At 32.6% G+C, this 22,087-nt stretch overlaps 3 protein-coding genes across 3 annotated transcripts in view; 1 reads left to right on the top strand and 2 right to left on the bottom strand.

Annotated features, from left to right (window-relative positions):
• Positions 1-1,802: 1,802 nt before the first annotated feature.
• HELRODRAFT_97484 (hypothetical protein) lies at positions 1,803-6,063 on the bottom strand. The gene is made up of 7 exons (XM_009014151.1): positions 6,005-6,063; positions 5,564-5,699; positions 4,554-4,721; positions 4,249-4,358; positions 3,920-3,970; positions 3,111-3,246; positions 1,803-2,790 (listed from the first exon to the last, which is right to left on the bottom strand). The coding sequence occupies exons 1-7, from the start codon at positions 6,046-6,048 to the stop codon at positions 2,620-2,622; spliced, it is 816 nt and encodes a 271-aa protein (XP_009012399.1). The 5' UTR covers positions 6,049-6,063; the 3' UTR covers positions 1,803-2,619.
• Positions 6,064-9,865: 3,802 nt separating this feature from the next.
• On the bottom strand, positions 9,866-12,086 carry HELRODRAFT_168268 (hypothetical protein; the record flags this gene model as incomplete). Its single annotated transcript, XM_009014150.1, has 8 exons — positions 9,866-9,953; positions 10,298-10,357; positions 10,464-10,626; positions 10,736-10,924; positions 11,031-11,123; positions 11,194-11,334; positions 11,413-11,885; positions 11,962-12,086. 8 exons carry the CDS (start codon positions 12,084-12,086, stop codon positions 9,866-9,868), a joined length of 1,332 nt encoding a protein of 443 aa, XP_009012398.1.
• Positions 12,087-12,424: 338 nt separating this feature from the next.
• Positions 12,425-22,087, top strand: part of HELRODRAFT_97481 (hypothetical protein) — an 11,207-nt gene continuing 1,544 nt past the window's right edge. Inside the window, exons 1-11 of the mRNA XM_009014149.1 lie at positions 12,425-12,722; positions 13,173-13,372; positions 13,526-13,651; positions 13,833-14,062; positions 17,267-17,387; positions 17,720-17,892; positions 18,177-18,568; positions 18,850-19,002; positions 19,106-20,140; positions 20,174-20,843; positions 21,018-21,302. Coding sequence (XP_009012397.1) covers positions 12,524-12,722; positions 13,173-13,372; positions 13,526-13,651; positions 13,833-14,062; positions 17,267-17,387; positions 17,720-17,892; positions 18,177-18,568; positions 18,850-18,956 — 1,548 coding nt within the window. The 5' untranslated portion in view covers positions 12,425-12,523 and the 3' untranslated portion in view covers positions 18,957-19,002; positions 19,106-20,140; positions 20,174-20,843; positions 21,018-21,302. The remainder of the gene's footprint in view (positions 12,723-13,172; positions 13,373-13,525; positions 13,652-13,832; positions 14,063-17,266; positions 17,388-17,719; positions 17,893-18,176; positions 18,569-18,849; positions 19,003-19,105; positions 20,141-20,173; positions 20,844-21,017; positions 21,303-22,087) is intronic.

The raw sequence follows: 22,087 nt of genomic DNA, 5'->3' as shown, positions 1-22,087 counted from the left end.
AGCAACAGCAAAAAACCTGCAAACATTGCTTCTTACATAATTGTAAAAGGAAAGAGTTGTGGTTAACTTAAACGCGGAAAAAACAGTTTTAAGCTGGGAAGCTTCATGAATGATGCAAAATCCGTCCAACACTTCAACATCATTTTATTGCAAGTCAAACTCGTCAGCAGGTTGGTTTGCTCGTTACTGAAGACGAGCAAAAGAAACTCTTAAAGAATTTACAATCAATGCTATCCAATTGTACAAAGTTGTGTACGAGCTCAAGCAAACAAACATAAAAAAACTCAAACATAAAAATACAAACAAACTTGATCGTGCATACGTAAACAGACTTTTGCACAAACATATATAAACTCAAGCTTAAATCCATACATAGATAGGAATTTGCCAACGAACACAAATTTTACGCTCATTAAGTCAAAACATGCAACCATGTACTAAGACATATAAAAAATGTACGTAGCGTAGGAGCAAACACACGCACACACATAAACACGTTTGCACGTGCCTTTAAACACACGCACACATACACAAACACATGCACATATACACAAACGCATGCACAGATACATAAACCCACATTTGCAAAAGTTCCTACTCGAGCCAACCGACAAAGACATCCCACAAGAGAGCAAGTTTGTATATACGAGCGTGCAATTAGCAACGAAAACATGTTCCTCTTTCTATGGTTGGAAGAATTATGTTTGGATTGTTGTTGCTTAGAAAAGAAAATCCGTCTGAAAAATTTTCTGGCAGACTGCTCAGAGGTGTGATAACTTATCAGATTGGAGCTCTTCTTAGAACTACTACCTGGCTCTGTCTCTCTCGCTGTGTGGTCGCGCGCGGAGTTGGTTTGTTTGTTTGTTTGTTTGCGTGGAGTGGTGATGGTGAGGATGACAATGTTTATGATGATGATGATGATAATGATGATGATAATGTTGATGATGATGATGAGCTAATGATGGGGATCACCATCTTCATTATCGTAATGATAATCATTAGGAGGAGGAGAAGGAGGAGGATGACAACGATGATGACTTTTTTATTTTGTTTGTCTCAATGCTGACTGCTTGTAACTGCTAAGGAAATATCGTTAATATGTTTTGCTTATCAGTCTTCCATAATCACTATGGCCATTAGAAATGATGACATACCGTGATGCTGATCTGTTTATAATAAACATCAGCATGAAAAATCATTTTTGGACTATAATTTCCAAAAAAAATTAAATAATTTTCAACACCTATTCCAAAATCATTTCCAACTCCGATTCGACTTCTCTAAAAATTCAAATCTCCGACCGACTCGAACTCCGATGTTGGGCGATATATCGCGATGATGTTTTGTGATAATGTTCATCTTTCCTTACGTAGAAACAGTTATCTTTTCGTTATATAAAGTGGTAAACTAGCCATAATTGTCGCAATGGCAAGCAAATTAATGAATCGTGTAGTGGTGGTGATAGAAGAAAATTAGATGAAACTTTTCCAACTTACTTTCTACAGATACCGTTCATAATTGCTTCATATGGGTTGCTCACACAGATGTATGTAACATATCTTAGGTTTCTGTTTGCTAACAACTACTTCTACATCTTGGAGTGCTACAATAATTTTATGGCAATGTTTTGTCTTTTCGTTACAACTCTGCCGAAACTCAAAGACCATCATTCTCTTCACTACCATGTGAATGGTTTTCAATGTTTTTTAAATATTTAATATTTCATCTACAATTTCCGCATCCATCCAGTTATTTGTTTCGACGGATGCCTGATGTATAAAAACAAATTCAACACTGCCACCTGACGAAGAGAAGTTTTTAATTTAATAATAATTTATTTAAAATATTCATATCGATGACAACGACTTAAATCAAAATGCGATTTAATGATTTTATAAATTTGAATCTAAGGCATCGACGGGGCAAAGGTACTATAACGCATGGAATGTTCATTTAAATGTTTAGCACGTCGTCATATCAGGCAGTGAAAATTTAAAATCGGGATTTCAGCAAAATGTACGCTTCACAATTGAAATTTATAAATGTGTTACTTTAAAAAAAAAAACAAGATTTTCATAAATACTAGAATATGCAGTTTCAATAAAAAGCAGAAACACTACAAAAGTTACGAATTAAATTAAAGATATAAAGTTAAATTACGTCAAATGGCTACATTAGACAATTAAAAAAATGCATCTGAAAAAAGTTAAAATTCGGTAAGATCATGAAAATTTAAATCACATGCTTAAAATAAAGAAAATGTAACTAAATGTTAAAGGAAGCAAATAAAAGCAACACGTGTATGTGAAGACGTTCATATCAAATGAAATGAAGCAATCCATTTTACTAGAGACCATCATTGTTTTACACTTGTTAACGTGTTTCATAAGCTCTATTTTCAATTTGTAAAATGAAATAAAAAAAAACAAAATCTGACAGAGGCAGAATCTGTTACAAAATGAAAAAAATAATAAATAATGAAAGTGAAAGGGTTAAACATGGGAAATCAAATGACAATTTTAGAAACTGATAAATTAATTAATTGTTTAATATGTCTTGTTGTTGTTGTTTATGATGTGTTTGTTTTTGTTCCTGTCATTGTCGTTGTTGCTATTGTCATCATCCATCCTTTATCACAGAAATCATGAGGTTGTGAGGTCTTACTTCACATAGTGAATGGCGCGCATTCATCCAATCAATCTTGAAGGGGACTTGAACTTTTTTAAAGAACTGCTGGGATAGCGCTTTTTTAGCTTCAATTCTGGAGGCTTTTTGACAGTGCAACATTAGCTGCACAAAAGTTGTGTGTGTTTGTGTGTGATGTTTGTGTGGTGATTTGTATGTTGACTGTGTGTGTGTGTATGTGGGTATGTGTTTGTTTGTGTGTGATGTTTGTGTGGTGTTTTGTATGTTGTGAGTGTGTGCCAACTGATTGAAAGGAATAATAAATTACAAAGAATATATAATACATTGAATGTAAATGCCACACAGCATTCGTTTCTACGTCACCACCACCTACCTACCATATCTACAACTCCTGCCACCCCCCATGACACCCACACCAAACACAACACCTGTGCTGGCAGCGCCAACTACACCAACCACACTACCTGCAGAAGGTACCTGGCTTCCTTGTTGCTCTGCCGAATGTTTTCTTTGAAATAGTCCAAAGGAATAGTCTCCAGATGGTCTATAGTTTTCACGTTGATTAGAGTTACGCCCTCGACTGTTGATTTTTCATACATTCTGTTGTTTGGAATGTGTTGGTTGTTGTTGTTTATGATGTGTTGATGCTGTTGTTGATGTATGTTATATGATGTGTTGATGTTGTTGTTGTTGTATATGATGTTGTTGTTGATGTTGTTGCTGCTATTATTGGTGTTGAATTGAGTTGAGCGTTGGTTAAAAGCGTTGTTTGTGAAATACAAATGACGCCAATTGTATATTTTATGTCATATATCTAGAAAAATTCATTACTGTGTTTCTATTGATACTAATTTTATTCTAAGTTTTCATTTTTATATAATTATGTTTTTTTGTAATATTAAAATTTGATGGTGGTTAAATGTTAAAGAAGGTAGTTGTATGTTAATGTTGGTTTTTTTATATGTTAATGTTGCTAGTTTTGTGTTAATGTAATGTTATGTTATACGTCAATGTTAGTGTTTGTGAGTTGATGTTATTGGTTTTATAATATGGGCTACTTGATGATGATAATTAATCTGGAGTGTCGTTAATATTTGTAGTTGTTGTATTATTATTTTTGTTATTGTTCTTTATAACCGTATTAGAAAGTTTAAATTTAAATTTAAATAAATTAAATTTAAATATTTTTTTATTTAATTTATTTGGTTGTTTTAGTGATTAAAGTTTTTAATCATTAAGCACATAGGTGTTGCAAAATGAAATAGAAACCAACATCGGGAAACAATTGACCGGAAAATCAACTTCACTCCGTTTGAAGAACGGTCTGTTGAAATGAAACGAACATAATAGCATCAACATTAACCAACACTATCACCAACATCATAAACGATAATTTCATTGTCAGCATCACCAACAAAATCAATAACATCAACGACAATATCAGCAACTGTCACATCAATTTTTGCAAAGACTATATACGTCTCAAATTTAAAATACTACCAATATAACATTAATTCACCAACAATTTAGTGACATTTGGGTAATAATACATTGATAACTTCATACTAATCTAATAATTTGCTTATAATATTTTGGTAAAACCTTTTTAGGTAGAGTTCAGCGAATATGCATCCACAGCTCCAAACATCAGAGGCGCGGTTACTGCCCCTATCAGCGAAGACCTCTGGTGCACTGTACAACATGGAACCTTTCTTAATGTTTTAATTGTTTATTTGTGAAAAATAATTGTTTATTTATTGAAAAAGTTTAACATATAAAAATTATTCATTCAAAATTTTTGAAAGAATTCAACGAAATTAAATCTTTGCGATATTTTCTTAAATATTATATAAAAAATTGTTAACATTGAAACATTGACAAATGATAATTGAAGATAAAGTACGAACCACGTTGTTGACCACTTGCAAATCGAGAATGACCTTCGCCAAGCCGAAGTCAGACAACTGGACCATGCCCGTCTCGGAGACGAGGATGTTGCTTGGCTTGATGTCTCTGTGCACTATCTTCAGACTGTGCATGTAACTCAACCCGTCCATCAGCTGATACATTATGCTCTGTCGCAGTTGCAAGTGTTTAGATGAGTTACTACTTATAACAAAATAATTTTTAGTTGTGCTTCATTAGGTAGCTTCGACAAAGTGGAATCGCTTACAAATTGTTTCTTACTCGCTAATTCATATTTGAGCAATGTGTGTTTCAAAAACTGTGCATCCACACCAAACTACTACTAATTTTCACAAAGCAGATCCAAGCATAAGAACATATCTAACCTTTCAGAAAGTCTCACATTTTGAAGTATTGGGAATGTTTAAAAACGCCTGTAGAAAAACTTGCCCACTTAATGCCGATCATAATAAAAGTTTTTTAGCAAGTCTGGTAATTTATGAACAGTAGCAATTCTACAACTTGTAAACATTTTAAAAAGATACTTTCCCTCCTCTACCTTGAACTGGCACAACTATTACTAATTAACTCCTTCGTTGGAAAAATGAAACCTAGATCCTTTTTTATTCTTCTAATTGCGGTCCTATATCTAATCACTAAGTTTATTAAAAATATTAGAAATACGAGATTATGAAAGATTTTCATCTCCCTTCACATTCTATGTGGATTTCACACATCAACCCGCATACTGCATAACATATAACTCAACAAGACAACTTCCACATATTTCATGATGCAAATTGACGATTTACGAATAGGAAGGAGCTCCGGGCAAATGTTGACCTTTCAGCTATTTATATGTGCTCACATACAATATTCTTGTCTTTGAATTAAGTTAATGACGTAGATAAATATTGTAATTTTCAATAATGTCAAATGTTGCATGATAAAGCGCCTAAGTTTAAATGATACTCAGAACAATAACGAGTGTAATGAAGATAATGAAATGAACCTTGATAATTTCCCTTTGCAAAGTGGTGCGGGGGTAGTTTTTAATGAACTTCTTCAGGTCGGTCTGCATGTAGTTGAGTACAATGGCAAGATTCAGAGTGCCATCATCAAATCCCACTACGAAATGGTGCAACATTCTGGATGTGTTTGTGTGTGCGTGTCAGTAAGTTTCGGTGTGTGAATGGGTGAAAATTTGATTCAATTGATTTTTTCACGTTTAGTGATGATATGATGAGGTCTAATTTGATTGTTTATATATAGAAGGCTTGGTTTATTCATGTTTAATTAGATTGCAATAAAATTATTCGAAAAATCTTCAACGTATTCCACACCACATCCCACCACATCGCACTACAACACGCCACTCCACAACAAGCCACAACACGCCACAGCACGCCACAACATGCCACATCACACCACAACGCATTTCATCATAGGACACCTTGAAATGTTTTTGTGAGGCAGTCTGTTTAGTTCTCTTAACATTCGTATCTCGTTGTAGTGGTCGGTAACAACGTTTGAGAAATCATTAACCATGTAATCTTCAAGATAACATGCAATGATTTTAAACAAAAAATATATATGCATATATATATATATATATATATATATATATATATATATATATATATTTATTTATATTTATATCTTAATATATATATTTATTATTTATGTATACGTAATCTTTGAAATAACATGCAATGATTTTAAACAAATTTATATATATATATATATTTATATATATATATATTTATATATATATATATATATGTTGGTAATAGACCATAACTTTTACAATATTCTATAAATTCTACCGAATGCTTGGCGTTAATATGTTTGTAGTTCGTTTTTTCAATTTTTCTCACTAAAGTTAGTTTATAAAAATTCAAAATATATATATATATATTGAAAAAATGAGTAAGAATATATGTGAGAATAGTTGATCTGTCATATCTGATGGCGTATCTGATGACAAACAACTATCTGGCCTATGGTGGGTAATGGTTTATCAATAATATAATATATACGTATATATATGCCATTGACCGCTTGCCGTACCAGATTTGATGACTCATTTATGAGAGTTGTTATATAGGCTTGCCGGTGGTTTTGCGTTTCGTGCTGTCTCGTGTTTTGGGTTTCATGTTTCCTCGTGTGAGCCGAGTTCAATCCGGCAGGCAAGGCATGCGGCTATGAACAATTATTTAATCAAGCTGGTTACAAAAGCCAATAGAGCCGCCATGTAGAAGTCCGTCGGTGACGAGTGCAGTGCATTTATTAGCCAAACTGATGTTCACTTGTTCGTTGGCTTCAACATGACATTCCTATATATTTCGGCTTACTATTGTTTATTAACCATACTGCAAAAGAGTTTGGCTCTGTTGTTTTAACAGCACACTATGTAAAAAGATTTTAACAACAATGTCAACAATTTCGTTTCGATTGCGTCGAGATATCTGACCCAATAAAAACTAAAATGTTTAATATTTTTGAAGACCCATTTACATTTAAAAAATATTTCATTACTTACTATTACAAATGTTAACTCTTCTTGTATTTTTGAAAATTCGGTTGACATCTTGACCTACTTGGTCTTTTTAAACATTTTAGTAAAATGTGTAAATTATAACAACGTCAGTGCAACCGAAGATTGTTAATTACATCAGCAATTATGTAGACAAGAATACTGTTTCACAATGATTTTTTAATGATTTTTTTATCATCAATGCATCGAAGCATGTCTTCTCTCTCTCTCTCTCTCTCCCTCTCTCCCTCTCTCCCTCTCTCTTGTTTCTAATGCATCAACCATACCCTGCAGAGTTGATCCAAATTCAACATAGCAAAACATCATCATATCATCATCATCATCACGTCATCATCGTCATTACAATATCATCATTCTCATCTATCAAGACTGACTAACTTCTGTTATCTGTTTTAAGTAGAACTAACTTGATTGCCAGCATTTGGTTTTGATTGGAACGATTGTAAGCCCGATAAACTAGTCCGAATTTGCCAGAATCCAACAATTTTTCAAAAGAATACTCAAGCGCATCGGAACTAACGATTGGTTCGAAAATTTTCTTCTGATTTTGCGATTTCAGCCGAGTTCTGAACAATAACGCCGAACATTTCTGGTATATTGGGGCCTCTTCTATCTGTTTTATTAATGGGTCGCTGTTTTCGTTTCGTTCGTTCACCGGTTCATTAAGTTGTTCGATGATTCTGATTGTTTCGATTTTTGGTTCATTCACCACCTTCCTGGTTTATGATTGTTTAATTGTTGGTTTCTTTGCCACTTTCCTATTTTCGATTGGTTCCGATGTTGGTTCATTGATTTGGCTTATGAATTCCCAAACTAAGAAGCCATCCATTCCGAACATTTTATCTGTTTTCATTAATTCATTTATTTTTTTGTTTTTTAATTTATAAAAAAACTTTTACAATAAAAAACTACCCTCAAATATATCATTTTAAACAAAATAACTTGAACCAATTAATACTCCTGGATTGAAACACTATTACAAAATTTGTTTACCTCTGAATTTTTAAAATATTGAAATGAAACCACAAAACATGTTTTTTAAAGTGTATATCTCGTGTATATGTATATAATCAGTTGAATGTTTATTTTATGCAACCAACTGCTTTTCTACAATCCTTTTTAACTTTACAATTCTAAAACTATAGCGCGATTTCATTACCAAAATTTTATTAAATTATAGTTGAAACATTTTTTTCATATTATGTTTTTTCTATTGTGATAACAATCATCTATAATAATCGTGCTTCCATTATTATAGCATTTTCATATGTGAAGGTTGGCAAGCTAACACAGTTAAAAAATAAGCCACGACTAGTTAGGCAAGGAAATTATTGACAGGACATGCAGCTTGATAAAATTGCAAACCCTTGAAGCCTCACACAAACGATCAACAATCAACAATCCTCTTTATTAATCAATTAATTATGACAGAAAAATTTTAAACTCTGAACGTATTTGAGTTGATGAAACGTTCTCAAAAATTACAGCTGCCATAATTTCTATCTTCCACAATTTCCATTGCACGTTTTGATATCGTACGTACACAGTAATATACTTAGAACATACACAAACGTAGTTTATCGAAATTTTAACAAATTTTAACTCGTTGATTTTTATAATTTTTTTAAATTGTATTGTATTGTATTGTGTTGTGTTGTGTTGTGTTGTGTTGTGTTGTGTTGTGTTGTGTTGTGTTGTGTTGTATTGCATGACTTGTATAGTGCTCCCCCTTTGGAATGAACTTCAGAAGCACTAGCTTCACTGTAGATTGTTGAACAAATGATTTTTTAAACGCTTTTTGAAAACCCGCTGAGTTATGTTGTCATTCCAAATTTGTGCTGACAGTATACTAAGAATCTTCTCTTACCGAAGCGCAAAGAGTTGGATTTTGAAAGCACAAGATCTCCATTATCAGAGGATCTTAGTCTACTTCGGTTCGCAACCTTAGTAACTAGCTGATGTTTCTCTCTCAAATAACTTGGAGCATCCAGTAAATCTCTGACAAAAAGAACTAATTTGAACAAAATTCTTTCTGGAATACGAAGCCATCTCTGATGTAAGCAAAAATGTTCTTGCGACCAGTCGATCTGATTTTGTGCAGCTGATGGATCCATTGGCGGCCAAGTTTTTTATATGGCTTTCCATTGATTGGTGAAAATCTAGCATAGTTACTGGATCTTTAAATCCAAGGAGTTCTTTCAATCCGTCACAGAACCAACCAACGGTTTCGCATAAAATCATCAGACATTTTTACAGAAATTTGCCAGTGATTAAAATTGTTATCGAAGTTATGTAAATTAACAAACTATCTAAAGCCTTTTTACCGCTAAACATGCTTACTGAATTGCTCACAAATGCCCAAATTCAACGTACAACGCTTGTGAAAAAAGATTGTAAATTCAATGTATGTGAGAGACAAATTAGAGGGTAAATATAAATTCATTTAAAATTAATTTGATCGCGCTCCCTTTTTTCAATTACTTCTTTGTCGTTTCTTAACGGTCGTGTCCTTCTTGTGATTTTGAATGAGTTCAATATTTTTATATAATATGTGCTAATTAATATTTCATAGAATTATATAACAGATTTAGTAGCATCTCAAAACATTTTTTCAAATTACAAATTTAATGAAAATGCTTAATATATTTTTAAACTATCTGGACAATGCACAAACCATTTTAAAAAGGAATTCAAATCAATGGGTTTAGTATTTTATTATAAAATGGAAATGTAATAAATTCGTTACAGATTAAAACTTCATCGTTGTTGAAATAATTCAACCTCGCAAAATGTCAGTATGCCTGCGTTCGGCAGATCGCACATGGCATCATCCCATTTTAGATACCTGCAGTAGCGCGATACAAACGTTTCAACGATTCTCAGTCAGTCAGTCAGTCAGTCGGTTGGTCGTCGTTTGATATACTTTGTTGATTGCAAGATCAGTTCTGACTACTTCTACTACATTTTATACAAAAAACATTTTACGACAGATGAATATCGATTGTGAATAATTTTATAAAGACATGAACGCATGCTTCATTGGTCAACGTTAAGCTTATGTAATCAAGTTGCTACATTAACATTTCTTAGCAATAGTCGGTTTATATCAATAGTACCTATATAATGAAATAGATATTGATTATATATTCTACACAATACTTGAAAATTAATACAATTTAAATCAATGACCTGCTTTCGTGTTTCCCTTCGTTCACAGTTAAATATAAACACTCTTCTGGGTAGTATAGACTGAAATGTATAAAATCAATATAAAGTATTTCCTCATATTATGCTTAATATTTTTTAACTAATTAATATGTGATGTATCTATTTACATCTATCCACATTTAATTACTTGTCCGGTTTTCCTGGAACAAATGCAGTGAATCCTTTAATAGTTCCGTGAGTTCTTCCGTAAGCATCAATCCACTTCCACTGCTCGTACATGCACATTCCGGAGTGGCCACCCCTTGGTCGACGGGCTCCTAACCAGTATCCAATGCTTGGAGGAAGGGAATCTGCGTTATATTGCAAAATTTACAGAATTACTTATTTATATAAATATAAGCTTTAATGTTTTGACATACAATTAGAATTTTAGTGATTTTAAAAATCAACAAATACAACCTGATTTCAATTCGGAAGATAGATAATCTTCAACAAAAATTTGTTCTCTAATTGAATTGATGTGGACCAAGTGACCTCCCACTTTCTTGCAATAATCCTGAGCTACTTGGAATGTCATGAACTTGCTGACGATTATATACTTTGAACCATTCAAACTGCCCTTGTCAAAATATACCCATCCTGATGCATCTGCACACAATATTGTTTGCTAATGAGTTCCAAGTTCCAATTTGTCAGTAGCATAATAAAAAAATTGCATGCTGTGTTTTTATTGTTATTTAGTAGTTCACGTTACCTTTCATGAAAATTTCATTGTTTGATGTTGTTGAATTATAGTTTTTCCATTTCGAATCCTCCTTTTCTAAATCACGCCAAATACTATCCGTATCTGCACGTTGAATTAAATTATTATTATTATCATTAATTGTTTAGAATTTATGTTTATTTTAGACACTGACAATTGAAATCTGCACAGAAGTCTTTATAAAGGTTGTTGTTGGAACATGTCATCAGTGTGGTGGGGTTACAAAAAGTTGATCTGAAAGCATCCCGACACTCAACAGATTCACATATCAGTCTATCAATCGGACATTGACTGGCTATCAAGTTAAATAATGTAGCTAACCTGTGCATACATTTTATGGACTTATCTATTTTTAAGATTATTTAGAAAATACCTTTATGAGAATTTTTTTTCAAAGCTCCCAATCCAAATATTGATCCCAAACTTAATCCAACTATGAAAATAACAGCAGCAGTCAATCCAAAAACTTTTTTATCGTTTGAGATTTGAAAAAAGTAACCAACAAATCTATCGCTTCTTGAAAGTTTATCGCTTTTGCGTTGCACATCTGTTTCGTTGGAGCAGCCGTCCTGTTTTCTATCCAGTAATAGTTCTGCCGAGTCAGATTTTGATGTGTAATAAATATTTGGACAACCATAATCCACCTTGAGTAAAGTTGGGCTATTGGCATTAATTTTGCTTTTGCTTCCATTCGAGTAGTATTTCATATTAACGTCGACATCATTGACTATAAATTCAGACGTGTGGGGTTGAATAACTGCTGGTGGCAAATAATTTATAACGTTATCTTTTCGGTTGATATCAGGCAACAAATTTGTTGGCATCGGAGATTCGCAGCAACAGAATCTAAATAACGTTATTTTTACAGTTTATGATCGTCGGGCTTAAATTTTTAATAGTAATATAAAAAAAAAAAAAAAACTTTTCTAAATCGGACAGTTCAACCATTTCGGCTTCATCTTTCCTTGCGATATGATTAAACATTTCAAAAGTTGATACGGAGTCACTGTTACAAGAATTTACCGAATATTTATCTAAATATTTCATATTGGCACGTAGTAAATTTGTCACACAGCATCCATCGACGTTCTTTTGCATTTATACAGCAAGTGAAGGCAGCGTATCGCGTCAATATATTAAGGATGCATCGCCCTAGGGAAAAACTGCTTTTAATGCAGCCATGCGGATCGCAGTGGGATGTAAATTAACGTGAAAATATAGTCAATGTAATTATTTTATAATTTGTTTCATAATGAAAATTTAATCTCATTAACTCTGGTACAGTTTTTAAGATTACAATGTATTTCGTTACTCATTGTGAAGCGCCTTTCAAATCAAAGCTGATCTGAAGTTTTGACATTTTCGTTCTACCACCTGTGCAAAACCTAGAGTGACGATTAAGTGTTGTCTAAAAATAAAACAAACAAAATATTTAAAATTCTTTGCGTAAAAATGATTTTATTTTAATTTTCAAAAACTATAATATGGCTTCTGAAACGCTCAATAAAAAAGAAAATTTTTGGGATATCGATGGTTATAAAAAAGTAATAAAGCGCACAGAAGATGGGAAGAAGATGTGCAACTTTCTGATGAAGCTGATTGAGGAGAGGGCCCACATTGAACAAGCTTATTCCCAGAAACTCAATTCATGGTACAAAAAGTGGACTCACGAAGTTGATAAATGTACGTTTGCTGTTTGCGTCGACGGGTTTTTAAATATAATTTTCATCTTTTATTTACTAATTTAAATTTTAAAACAATAAACTAATAAATTATTTATGATCAAGCAATTATATTAAAATTAAATAAATATTTATATATATATATGCAAATTAAATTGAAATTCCACTTGACTGACTATTGAATTGAATATGATTACAAAGTTTATTTAATGTTTAGTAAAGGGAAAACTGTAAAATAAAAAAAATGCTGTTGTATGGAAGAGATACAGATACACTTTTGTAGTAATCTTGCTTGCTCAAAAATATTTTAAAATTTATAAAAAAAAACTTGATATGTGTATTTTTATTTTCATTTATAAAATTTTTTAGTATTTAAACTTGGAATCATTGATTCAAATTCAAATTATGTTCATATCATTTGTAATAATAAAAAGTGAAAACCATAAAACAGCCCCGGAATATGGTACTAACAAAGAGATGTTGAAGAATTTTGTTACAGAAGCTGACAAACTTTCCGATGTCCACATCACAATGAAAGATGCGCTGGTCCATTTGGTCAAGTCAAAAATAAAAAATTGGAGAGATAATAGTTATGGAGTGCAATTATGTAAGAGCAAACCAGCGGCAAAATTTGAAAAACATTTTAAAAAGGTACAAATTATAAAAAATAAAGTACATTATTTCTGTTTTGGCTTTTTAATTTTGTAAAAAAATGATTTCATATTGTAAGTATTGAAAATGTAAAATAGAATTCTCTTAAAAAAATTAATTATGCTGATCAAGTTATGTTATAATATTTTTTAGGCTCAAAAACCGTGGGCAAATCAGGTGAAAAAAGTAGAAAAGTTACGACAAACATACGAAAAGTATTGCAAACAATGTGACACGCTGCTGGATCAGGAAGCTAATGTCAATAAAAATGATTCTCAAGTTAGTTCTTTTTCATGTTACATTCTTTTTTTCAGTTTTTTTGTTTTAATTTTTTGAAACACAGTTGTAATATTTTTTATTTATATACTTCAATAACTTAGGCTTCTTTTTGATAATGTGAGAAATATTTATAAATTAATTACAATGAAGCACATTGAACTTAACAATGACATCCACGCAGGCATACCAAAGAGCAAAGGATAGGTGTGAGCTGGTTACTCGACAGATGGACCAGGCAAAGGTGCAGTATGAGGCAGCCGTGGCGGAGTTGGAAAGTTTGAAACCTGCCTACACGGCCGATATGAGCAATGCATTTGCTGAAGCACAAGAGTTTGAGGTTAAGAGGCTGGAATTCTTCAAAGAAATTCTTTTAAAACTTCAAGAAAAAATGAATCTCAATAAAGATCAAAGGTTGATTTTTTTTGTTGCATTTTTATTGATATTGAATTCTGTTAAATTGAATTTTTGTTCTGTTATTATTTGTGACATCTGATGTAGTTTTTCAAGTTTTGCCCGATGACACACAATTCTATTTTATATTGGAATTTATTTAAATAATGCTAATTTATACACATAATTAACAACTTATCTTAAAGATAGTGTTATCGTTATACATCAGGTCATTTTGAAGTTTTATTTCCCTCATTTGCAATTGAAATTTCTGTGCACTCATGAATTTATTTTATTCATTTTTCATGAATGTACCTCTTTAAAATATGGATTAGGAATGCGACGGTTCCGAATCCGGATTCGGATCCGAATCCAGGGATTCGGAAAAGATTCGGATCCGCGGATCCTAAATTGAGGATTCGGCGTTTTACGGGTCCAAAATCAACTTAAGCGGCGAGAAAATTTTATCGATTGAGGGAAAAAGTGAATCTAAATATCAACGTTGATTACGTAATAATCATTTAAAGTTACGAAAACTGATGTTTTTGAGATTCGTTTTGCACCTCTACAAATTTAACATTCAAAACAAAAATTTGATTTTTTGTAAACTTTATAATCCATTATTGCGCATTTTAAAAATAAAAACTTTTTTATTTTAAAAATTCAGCTTCATGCTATGCTATATCATGGATTAATTAAACACCTATATGAAGTATCTTTGGATTTCGATCCGCCATTTAGAATTCGTTTGAGGTGTGCGCACATTTGTAGGTAATTTATTAACTTGACGTAACGTGAACGTAAAGGATGGATTCCAAACAAAAAAAAAGTTTGGTTTGGGAATATTTTTCATTATTGGAAAATGGTACAAAAGTTAGATGCAATACCTGTGCTATAACTTTATCACGCGGCGCAAAAGATGTAAATGACTGTGGTACATCATCTATGCGTAAACATCTTCGTACCAAGCATTTTGAAAAATTTCGAAATCTTCAGCAAAAGGAGAGTGAAAAAGTGACAACAACAAAGCCTTCAACTTTTACTGATGGACAAACTCAGCTTCGCCAAGAAGGAATAGTTGCAGGTTTTCAAAGGTCTGATAAGTGGAGTGCAGATAATCCACAGTCTAAGGCCATAACTACTGCGCTAATTAGAATGATTGCAATAGACATGCAACCTTTGAGTATAGTGGAAGACGAAGGTTTTAATCATTTTTGTTCAATTGCTATTCCGAAGTATGTTCTCCCATGTCGACGGTATATAACAGAAAAGATGTTACCAAAATTAAAAGTATTTCAATTTCAACTAAATTTTATAATTTATTTTTTTTAAATTATATCCTGTATATAAAATTTTTAAATTCTAATTTAAGCCAAATAATTTTTTTAAATGACGTTATGTTATTTGTTATTAGAATGTACTTATCTGAACTTCAACTTGCAATTTCTAACAGGAGTCCATTACCGAAGAAATCAAACGACAGATGAATGATGCAGAGGATGTAGTTCTTTCAATGGACATCTGGACATCAAAGTCAACAGAATCCTACTTTGGGATAACTGCACATTGGTTAACCACATCATATGAAAGGAAAATGTTTGTCTTGAATGTTGCACCAATGCACTCAAGACATACAGCCATTAAAATTTTACAGATTTTTAATGTTGTTCTTGAGCAATTGTGTTTACCCATGCAGAAATTTTTTTTAGTTGTTCGTGATGGTGGCACCAACATGGTCAAGGCAATGAAAGATGCTGATCTACCTAGTATAACATGTTTTGCACATGGTCTTCATCTAATTGTGCAAGAACGTCTGTTTGCTCAAAAGTCAATATCAGATATGATAACACATTCAAAAAAGCTTGTGGGCCATTTCAAACATTCGCCTTCAGCAAAGAGTAGATTAAAAGAATTACAAAAAGATCTCCAGTTATCTCAACATTGTATTATTCAAGAAGAGCCAACCAGATGGAATATGTGTCTTTCCATGCTGGAACGCCTGCGAGAACAAAAAAGAGCAATAATTGAATATGGCAGTGAGAATGATTTACCGGTGTCATTAACACCAACTGAATGGCAATTAATGGAAAAATGCATCACTGTCCTCTCACCATTTGCTGAAGCTACTAATGCGATAAGCGGTGGAAGTGTTTCAATTTCAATGGTCATTCCGATTATAAAATTGATAGAAACCAAACTACAAGAAAATACATGTGAGGCTGGTGTCCTAACATTAAAAGCAGTTTTATTGGATGAGATGCGAAAAAGATTTAATAATTTTGGTGAAAATAAATTATATGCACTGGCAACAATGTTAGACCCGCGATTTAAGGACAAATTTTTCCTGAAAGAAATTCATAAAGTCACTGCGACAGATAATCTTATTCAAGAATATATGCAACTTGAAACTGATGCTGTTGGGCCTACTGAAATTGAGCAACCAGCAAAAAAAATAAAATTAATGCCAGATGATGGAAGCTTGTGGTCATCCTATAATGTTATTGCTGGTCAATCACACAATTCACAAAATGAAAAAATGGATGGACCAAGGACAACAATTGAAAAATATTTGAAAGAAGCTTTAATTTCCCATGATAAAGATCCATTAATATTTTGGAACCACTGCCGCAATCAGTATCCTCTGTTATCAAAAATAGCCAAAAAATACTTAACGCCACCACCTTGCACTGTGTGCATAGAAAGAATATTCAAGGTCTCATCGGGGATTACAAAAGGTCGCCATTGGTTGTTAATGGATAATGTTGAAATGTTAACATTTTTGAAAGTTAATTTGCCTAGAATAAAACAATCTGGTTGATTAGTGAATAATGTAATATTAAACTTCCACTTTATTGATTGTGAAAATTTTTATTTTAATAAATTATAATGAATAATGCTATTTGTTACTGTGTTTAATATAACTAATATTACAATTAACTTGATACAAATACGAATAAAAAATATTTCTTTGGTTCGTCAGAGAAACAGCTTATTTAGTTTTATGACCGCATACAACATGGATCCGGATTCGGATCCGTCCGGATCCATCGTCGAGATTCGGATCCACGGATCCCAAAATCTTGGATCCGTCCCATTCCTAATATGGATTGTAATAAAAGTTCTTGAAGTGAGAATTTAATTGCAATTGATTTTGAATTAAATTATTTAAGTAACTTATTTAAATTAATTTTTAAATAATTAAAAGTAGTTTAATGAATGTCGCAGAGTCCAGGAGATTTACGGGGCATGCCAGGAGTACATCAGCAGTTCCAATCCAGAGTCGGATGTGCACATGTGGGGGGAGCAGTTCGGGCCTGCCAGCCACGCTATGCTCAACCTCTTCACTGTAAATATGTTCTTGGGCCTTTTTTGTGAAAATCTTAATTAATTCTCAACAACATGTGGATGAATCTCATACTCGTTTAAATAATAAAAACATGGTGTTTGGGTGAAATTAATTTTTAATAAATCCTCAATAATTGTCTACTTTTTCCTGTTTTTCTTTTAATTGTTATGATTGCTATAACGATAGCATTAAAAAATAGTAATGGTTTAATAATTATAATTTATTTCATTTTAGTAGCAAATACAAATACTTCATTCCACTTACCATTTAGTTTGGGACCTTACCGGATGATATTAATTTTTATTGAACACATTAAAACATCTGCTATCCAGGAAGTCAGCCCTGCAATTTTGGAGAAAATAGAAATGAAGAAGCAACAGCTGGCGGCCCCACCCGAGAACCTGCCCACTGTCACCCCCACTGTGGACAAACCCGAGATTCCACTTGTTGTGGCTGCTGTTGTCAGTAATGGAAACAACAAAGATGACCCTAACTCTCTTTACAGGTTTTCAACAGCAGTTCTTCTACATTTTTCATTTCAAGTTTTTGTGTCTATGATGTTCATTCATGGTGCTGATTTCCATCTGTCAAGTTGATTTGTTTTTTATTGTTTTATGATCAATTTAAATAAAGTTATTAAAAAGATTTTTGAGCGTGAAGGAACTCATCTGCTGATGAAATCTTTGATGAAATCTGCTGATTTGATAATAAAGCATAGCTAGAACTCATTCATAATGTTTCTTACTGATACTAAATCCAGTATTAACATTGAAGCATTTATAATTCCAGTAGTGTGCAACGTGATTCGAAAGCAGTAGCTGAGAACGACGCCACTGCCGCCGCTAACAATAACAACAACAATAACATCGACAATGAATCAGATTTTGATTTGGAATCTCTCGACCAGCTACCACAACCGCCAGCCAACATTCCTACCATGGCCACAACAAGCGCCATCAACCGAAAAGAAATCAATTCAAAAACAGACAAGAAGCCACTGCAAAATGGAGAACTGGACTACAGTGTTTACTGCACGCTGAACGACAACCACATTTATACAAACGAGGGTCAGGATCTGGATGGAATGCAGGAAGCTAAGGAGGGCGATTCTGCTGCTGTGCGGGTTGTCGCGTTGTACGATTTCGAAGGAGGAGATAGCGATGAACTGACTTTCGAAAAAGGTTTTTTATCTTTCGTAACATCTGTTATCATTCATTGTTGATAGAAGGCTGAGTTTATAATTGTCCTTATATATGTAATGTTTGTTCCTCATAACGTTATGAGGTGGTTTGATACTGTCCACTTACTGAAAACAATTGCTTTTTTGACTCCATCACGAATTTTAATTTTTGTCTTTCATGATGCATCATAAAATTTTATTTTGAAGTTATTTAATTAATAGCGAAATATTAAAATTATTAAATTGAATGTATGAATGTTGTATTATGAACCTACTATCTAGGTGATGTCTTTCAACGGATCAGGTCGAAAGATATGAATGGGTGGTCGACGGGACTGAAGAATGGAAAGTCAGGTCTGTTTCCTGACAGTTACGTGCAGGTGTGCTAAGCCCATGAATGGATTTGCTGGGGGACCTATGGGCTGGTTAATTAATTAACGATTGTTAGTTAATTAATGGACGATTGAATAAATTCATGGATAGAAATACGATAGATAGATGGATGATTGAGTGGATAAATGGATAGATGAATCATTAGATGGATACGTGGTAGATAGATGGATAGGATGGATGGATGGACGTTCATACTATAGTTAGATAGATGAAGGAATGGGAGGATGTTGGGAATTGTTGTCTTGAAGGTTGAGGTCACCTTTCATGGAGTTCTCTTGATAACGTCTTATTTATCATTTGCACTGTATATCAAATGTTATACATTCAAATTTTAAATATTCATTTCATTTTTTCGATTTCTTGCAATAATTTATTTCGATCTGATTGTCTGATTTTATTAGTTATCTTCATTTTAACATCAAATTCTTGTTTGACAATGATATTCTTAGATGTTATTTGCTGGTTATTTATATTGCTATTACTATTCCTCCAACAATATTTTCGTTGTGTTTGATTTTACAGTGCGTTTGTTGCCTGGCATGTTAATGTATGAAATGCTGATTGAGTTGAGTTTAGTAGTGAAAGTTTTCTGCCTGATGCCGCTGCTGTTGTTGTTAAGAGTTTTGTCACTTGAATCATATCAGCTTTCAACGTTCACATTGTTCAATCTAACTTTAAGAATTAACTTTACATACGTTTGTATATATTAATATATATAGACACATATATTTATATATGTGTGTGTGTGTGTGCGTTTGTGTGTGTGTGTCTAACTTAAGTTTTTATAAAATGAAATCGTATTTAGAATTGACATGTATAAGCAAATGATATTATTACGTTTTGTTGTTGTACAGCTTAATAATGTACGTTATTTACTGCACTAATTGCAATCGTGTCCGCATTGCTTCAATCGCAATAACATTATTCGTCACATCATGTGATTATTTTTCATGTATTGTTTACTTATTTGCACAAACTTTGAGAATGAACGAGGGCAGAGAGAGAGAGAGAGAGAGAGAGAGAGAGAGATTAGCGCATAATTAATGTCACGCCGATCTTTTGATAGTGCCTGTTGTTCGTAGCCTGCCGTTGACGTTCAAGTCGTCATAAATATCAAATGTTATACCGTTGCATGCCTGACTGTGTGTGTGTGTGCGTGAGTGTGTGTGCGTGAGTGTGTGTGCGTGTGTGTGTGTTTGTGACGCACTTCCTTGTTTATTAAATATTGAAAATCTTTTTGATATTTTTTTATTTATATTTTTTATTTGTATAAATATTGACCTTCTTTTTAAATATTTTATCAAATATCTTCATCCATTATTAGTTTTATTTAAAATAAGAATCAGCATTTAGCACAGGAGCCTTTGAAATGAGATTTGTTGACAGGAATCTCAATTACTTTTTGAGTTTTTATATTTTGTTATTCGTAAATATGAAATAAATTTTGTGATAAAAATATTAAAACGACTTTTTTATGTATGGCCGCCATGTCAAATTTGATGCTCTTTAATGTTATTTTCATTCAGTTTATTATTCTTCTAAGTTATATCAATCAAATCATTTACATGTTTTAGACGTACATAGTTTTTTATTTGATAAATTTCTTATTCATCTAAACTTAATATATTTAAAATAACTAAAGCTGCCAGCTTCATTGCTAATGAGGTTGTTTGTGTAGGTAGGAAAAAATGGATTCGTCATGATGGTGTTGTGGTGTGGTGCAGTTGCGACAGGAGCACGTAGTTTCAATCTGTCGTCTGAGGATCCGGAGATCCAACAGCCAACGTTGATAATTACGTCTAGTCAATAATGGTCTATGCCTGAGGAAATTCAGAGCAAAATAATTGAGAGAGAGAGGGAGAGATGTTATAAAAAGAAAGATGGATGAAAGCGTGGATGAAATGAATGAATGATGGCAGGTTGTTTAGAGGTTTGCCGATTGTGGGTCAATTGTTGTTGTTTTTGAGTGCGTTGACGGGAAGAACAACATGAACAATCTGTGCTGTATTATTGTGTGCGTGCGTGTGTGTTTGTCTTTAATGTGATGTGATCATGAGATTATAATGACGATTATCATGAATATTGCTGTGTAAATTTTACGATGGTTGTAATAATTTTTGTATGCTGTTCATATTATTCCCGTTTTTAATACTTGATTTATGTTTCTTAAGTTCGCTGTACCATATTTTTGTCTTCCTTTATAAATAATAGCGTTGATTTATTTATTTATTTGATTTTTTGTCTTCAGTTCACGTAAACAATTTTAAATCAATGTGAACGAGTTTGATTGTTAAACAAAGTTAAACAGGATGTATGTAAACTAATCACTAAACAATTCAGTAGGGGAGACTGGGGTCGAATGGACCAGGTACCGAAAGGACCTTCGAAATTAAAAATAGTAAACATGCGCTAACATTTTTTTAAAATTTAAATTCATATACGTCTCTTGGCTTTCTATAACCAGATGTAAATTTTATTAAATGTTTTTAGTAGCCGATTTAACTGTTTCACTTTTCCTTTTTTTGCGAGAAAAAGTGAAATATTCGTCTGTTTCTTTTTGAGTGTTTTAGAAAAATTTCGAGCGGTATGTTTTTGTTTTTTTGTCAGTTTCTATAAAATAATGCTTTCTGAACACGATAGTGTTGATTTGACACCTTTATCCTTTTTAATTTATTTGGCATGTCCGTTTTAGTGTCCAACTACCATGTGGTACAGGATGGACCAGCTTTGTGTGTACAGAATGAACCACTCTAATAAATACTAATACTTATATAAAGAATGATACCCTGGTCACAGTGGTTTATTAGTAATTGGAATTGAATCCATATCTAACTAAATATCAATTACTTTTGTAATTTCAATTTTAATAATTATTAATTATGAATTTTTAATTTAAAAATTAAAAAGTTCTAGAATATCTTTTGCTCCAATTTTCAATTTTAATAAAAAAATTATTGGAGATTGTGATAGTAATAATGTTTTTATTAATATTAGGAAATTTAAGTAAAATGATATTAAATAATTTTTTAATACAAGACCAAAAGGAGGATGAGGTCAAGAGCATTAAACGCCAAAAAAGGTGGATGGAATGAAGAAAACATGTCTCAGGCTTTGGACGACGTCTTGA

The sequence above is a fragment of the Helobdella robusta genome (genome assembly GCF_000326865.2).
Source record: "Helobdella robusta unplaced genomic scaffold HELROscaffold_13, whole genome shotgun sequence".
In the NCBI taxonomy this organism is placed as follows: domain Eukaryota; kingdom Metazoa; phylum Annelida; class Clitellata; order Rhynchobdellida; family Glossiphoniidae; genus Helobdella; species Helobdella robusta.
Note: the sequence above shows the minus strand (reverse complement) of the source record. Positions and strands in the feature narration are given on the sequence as shown.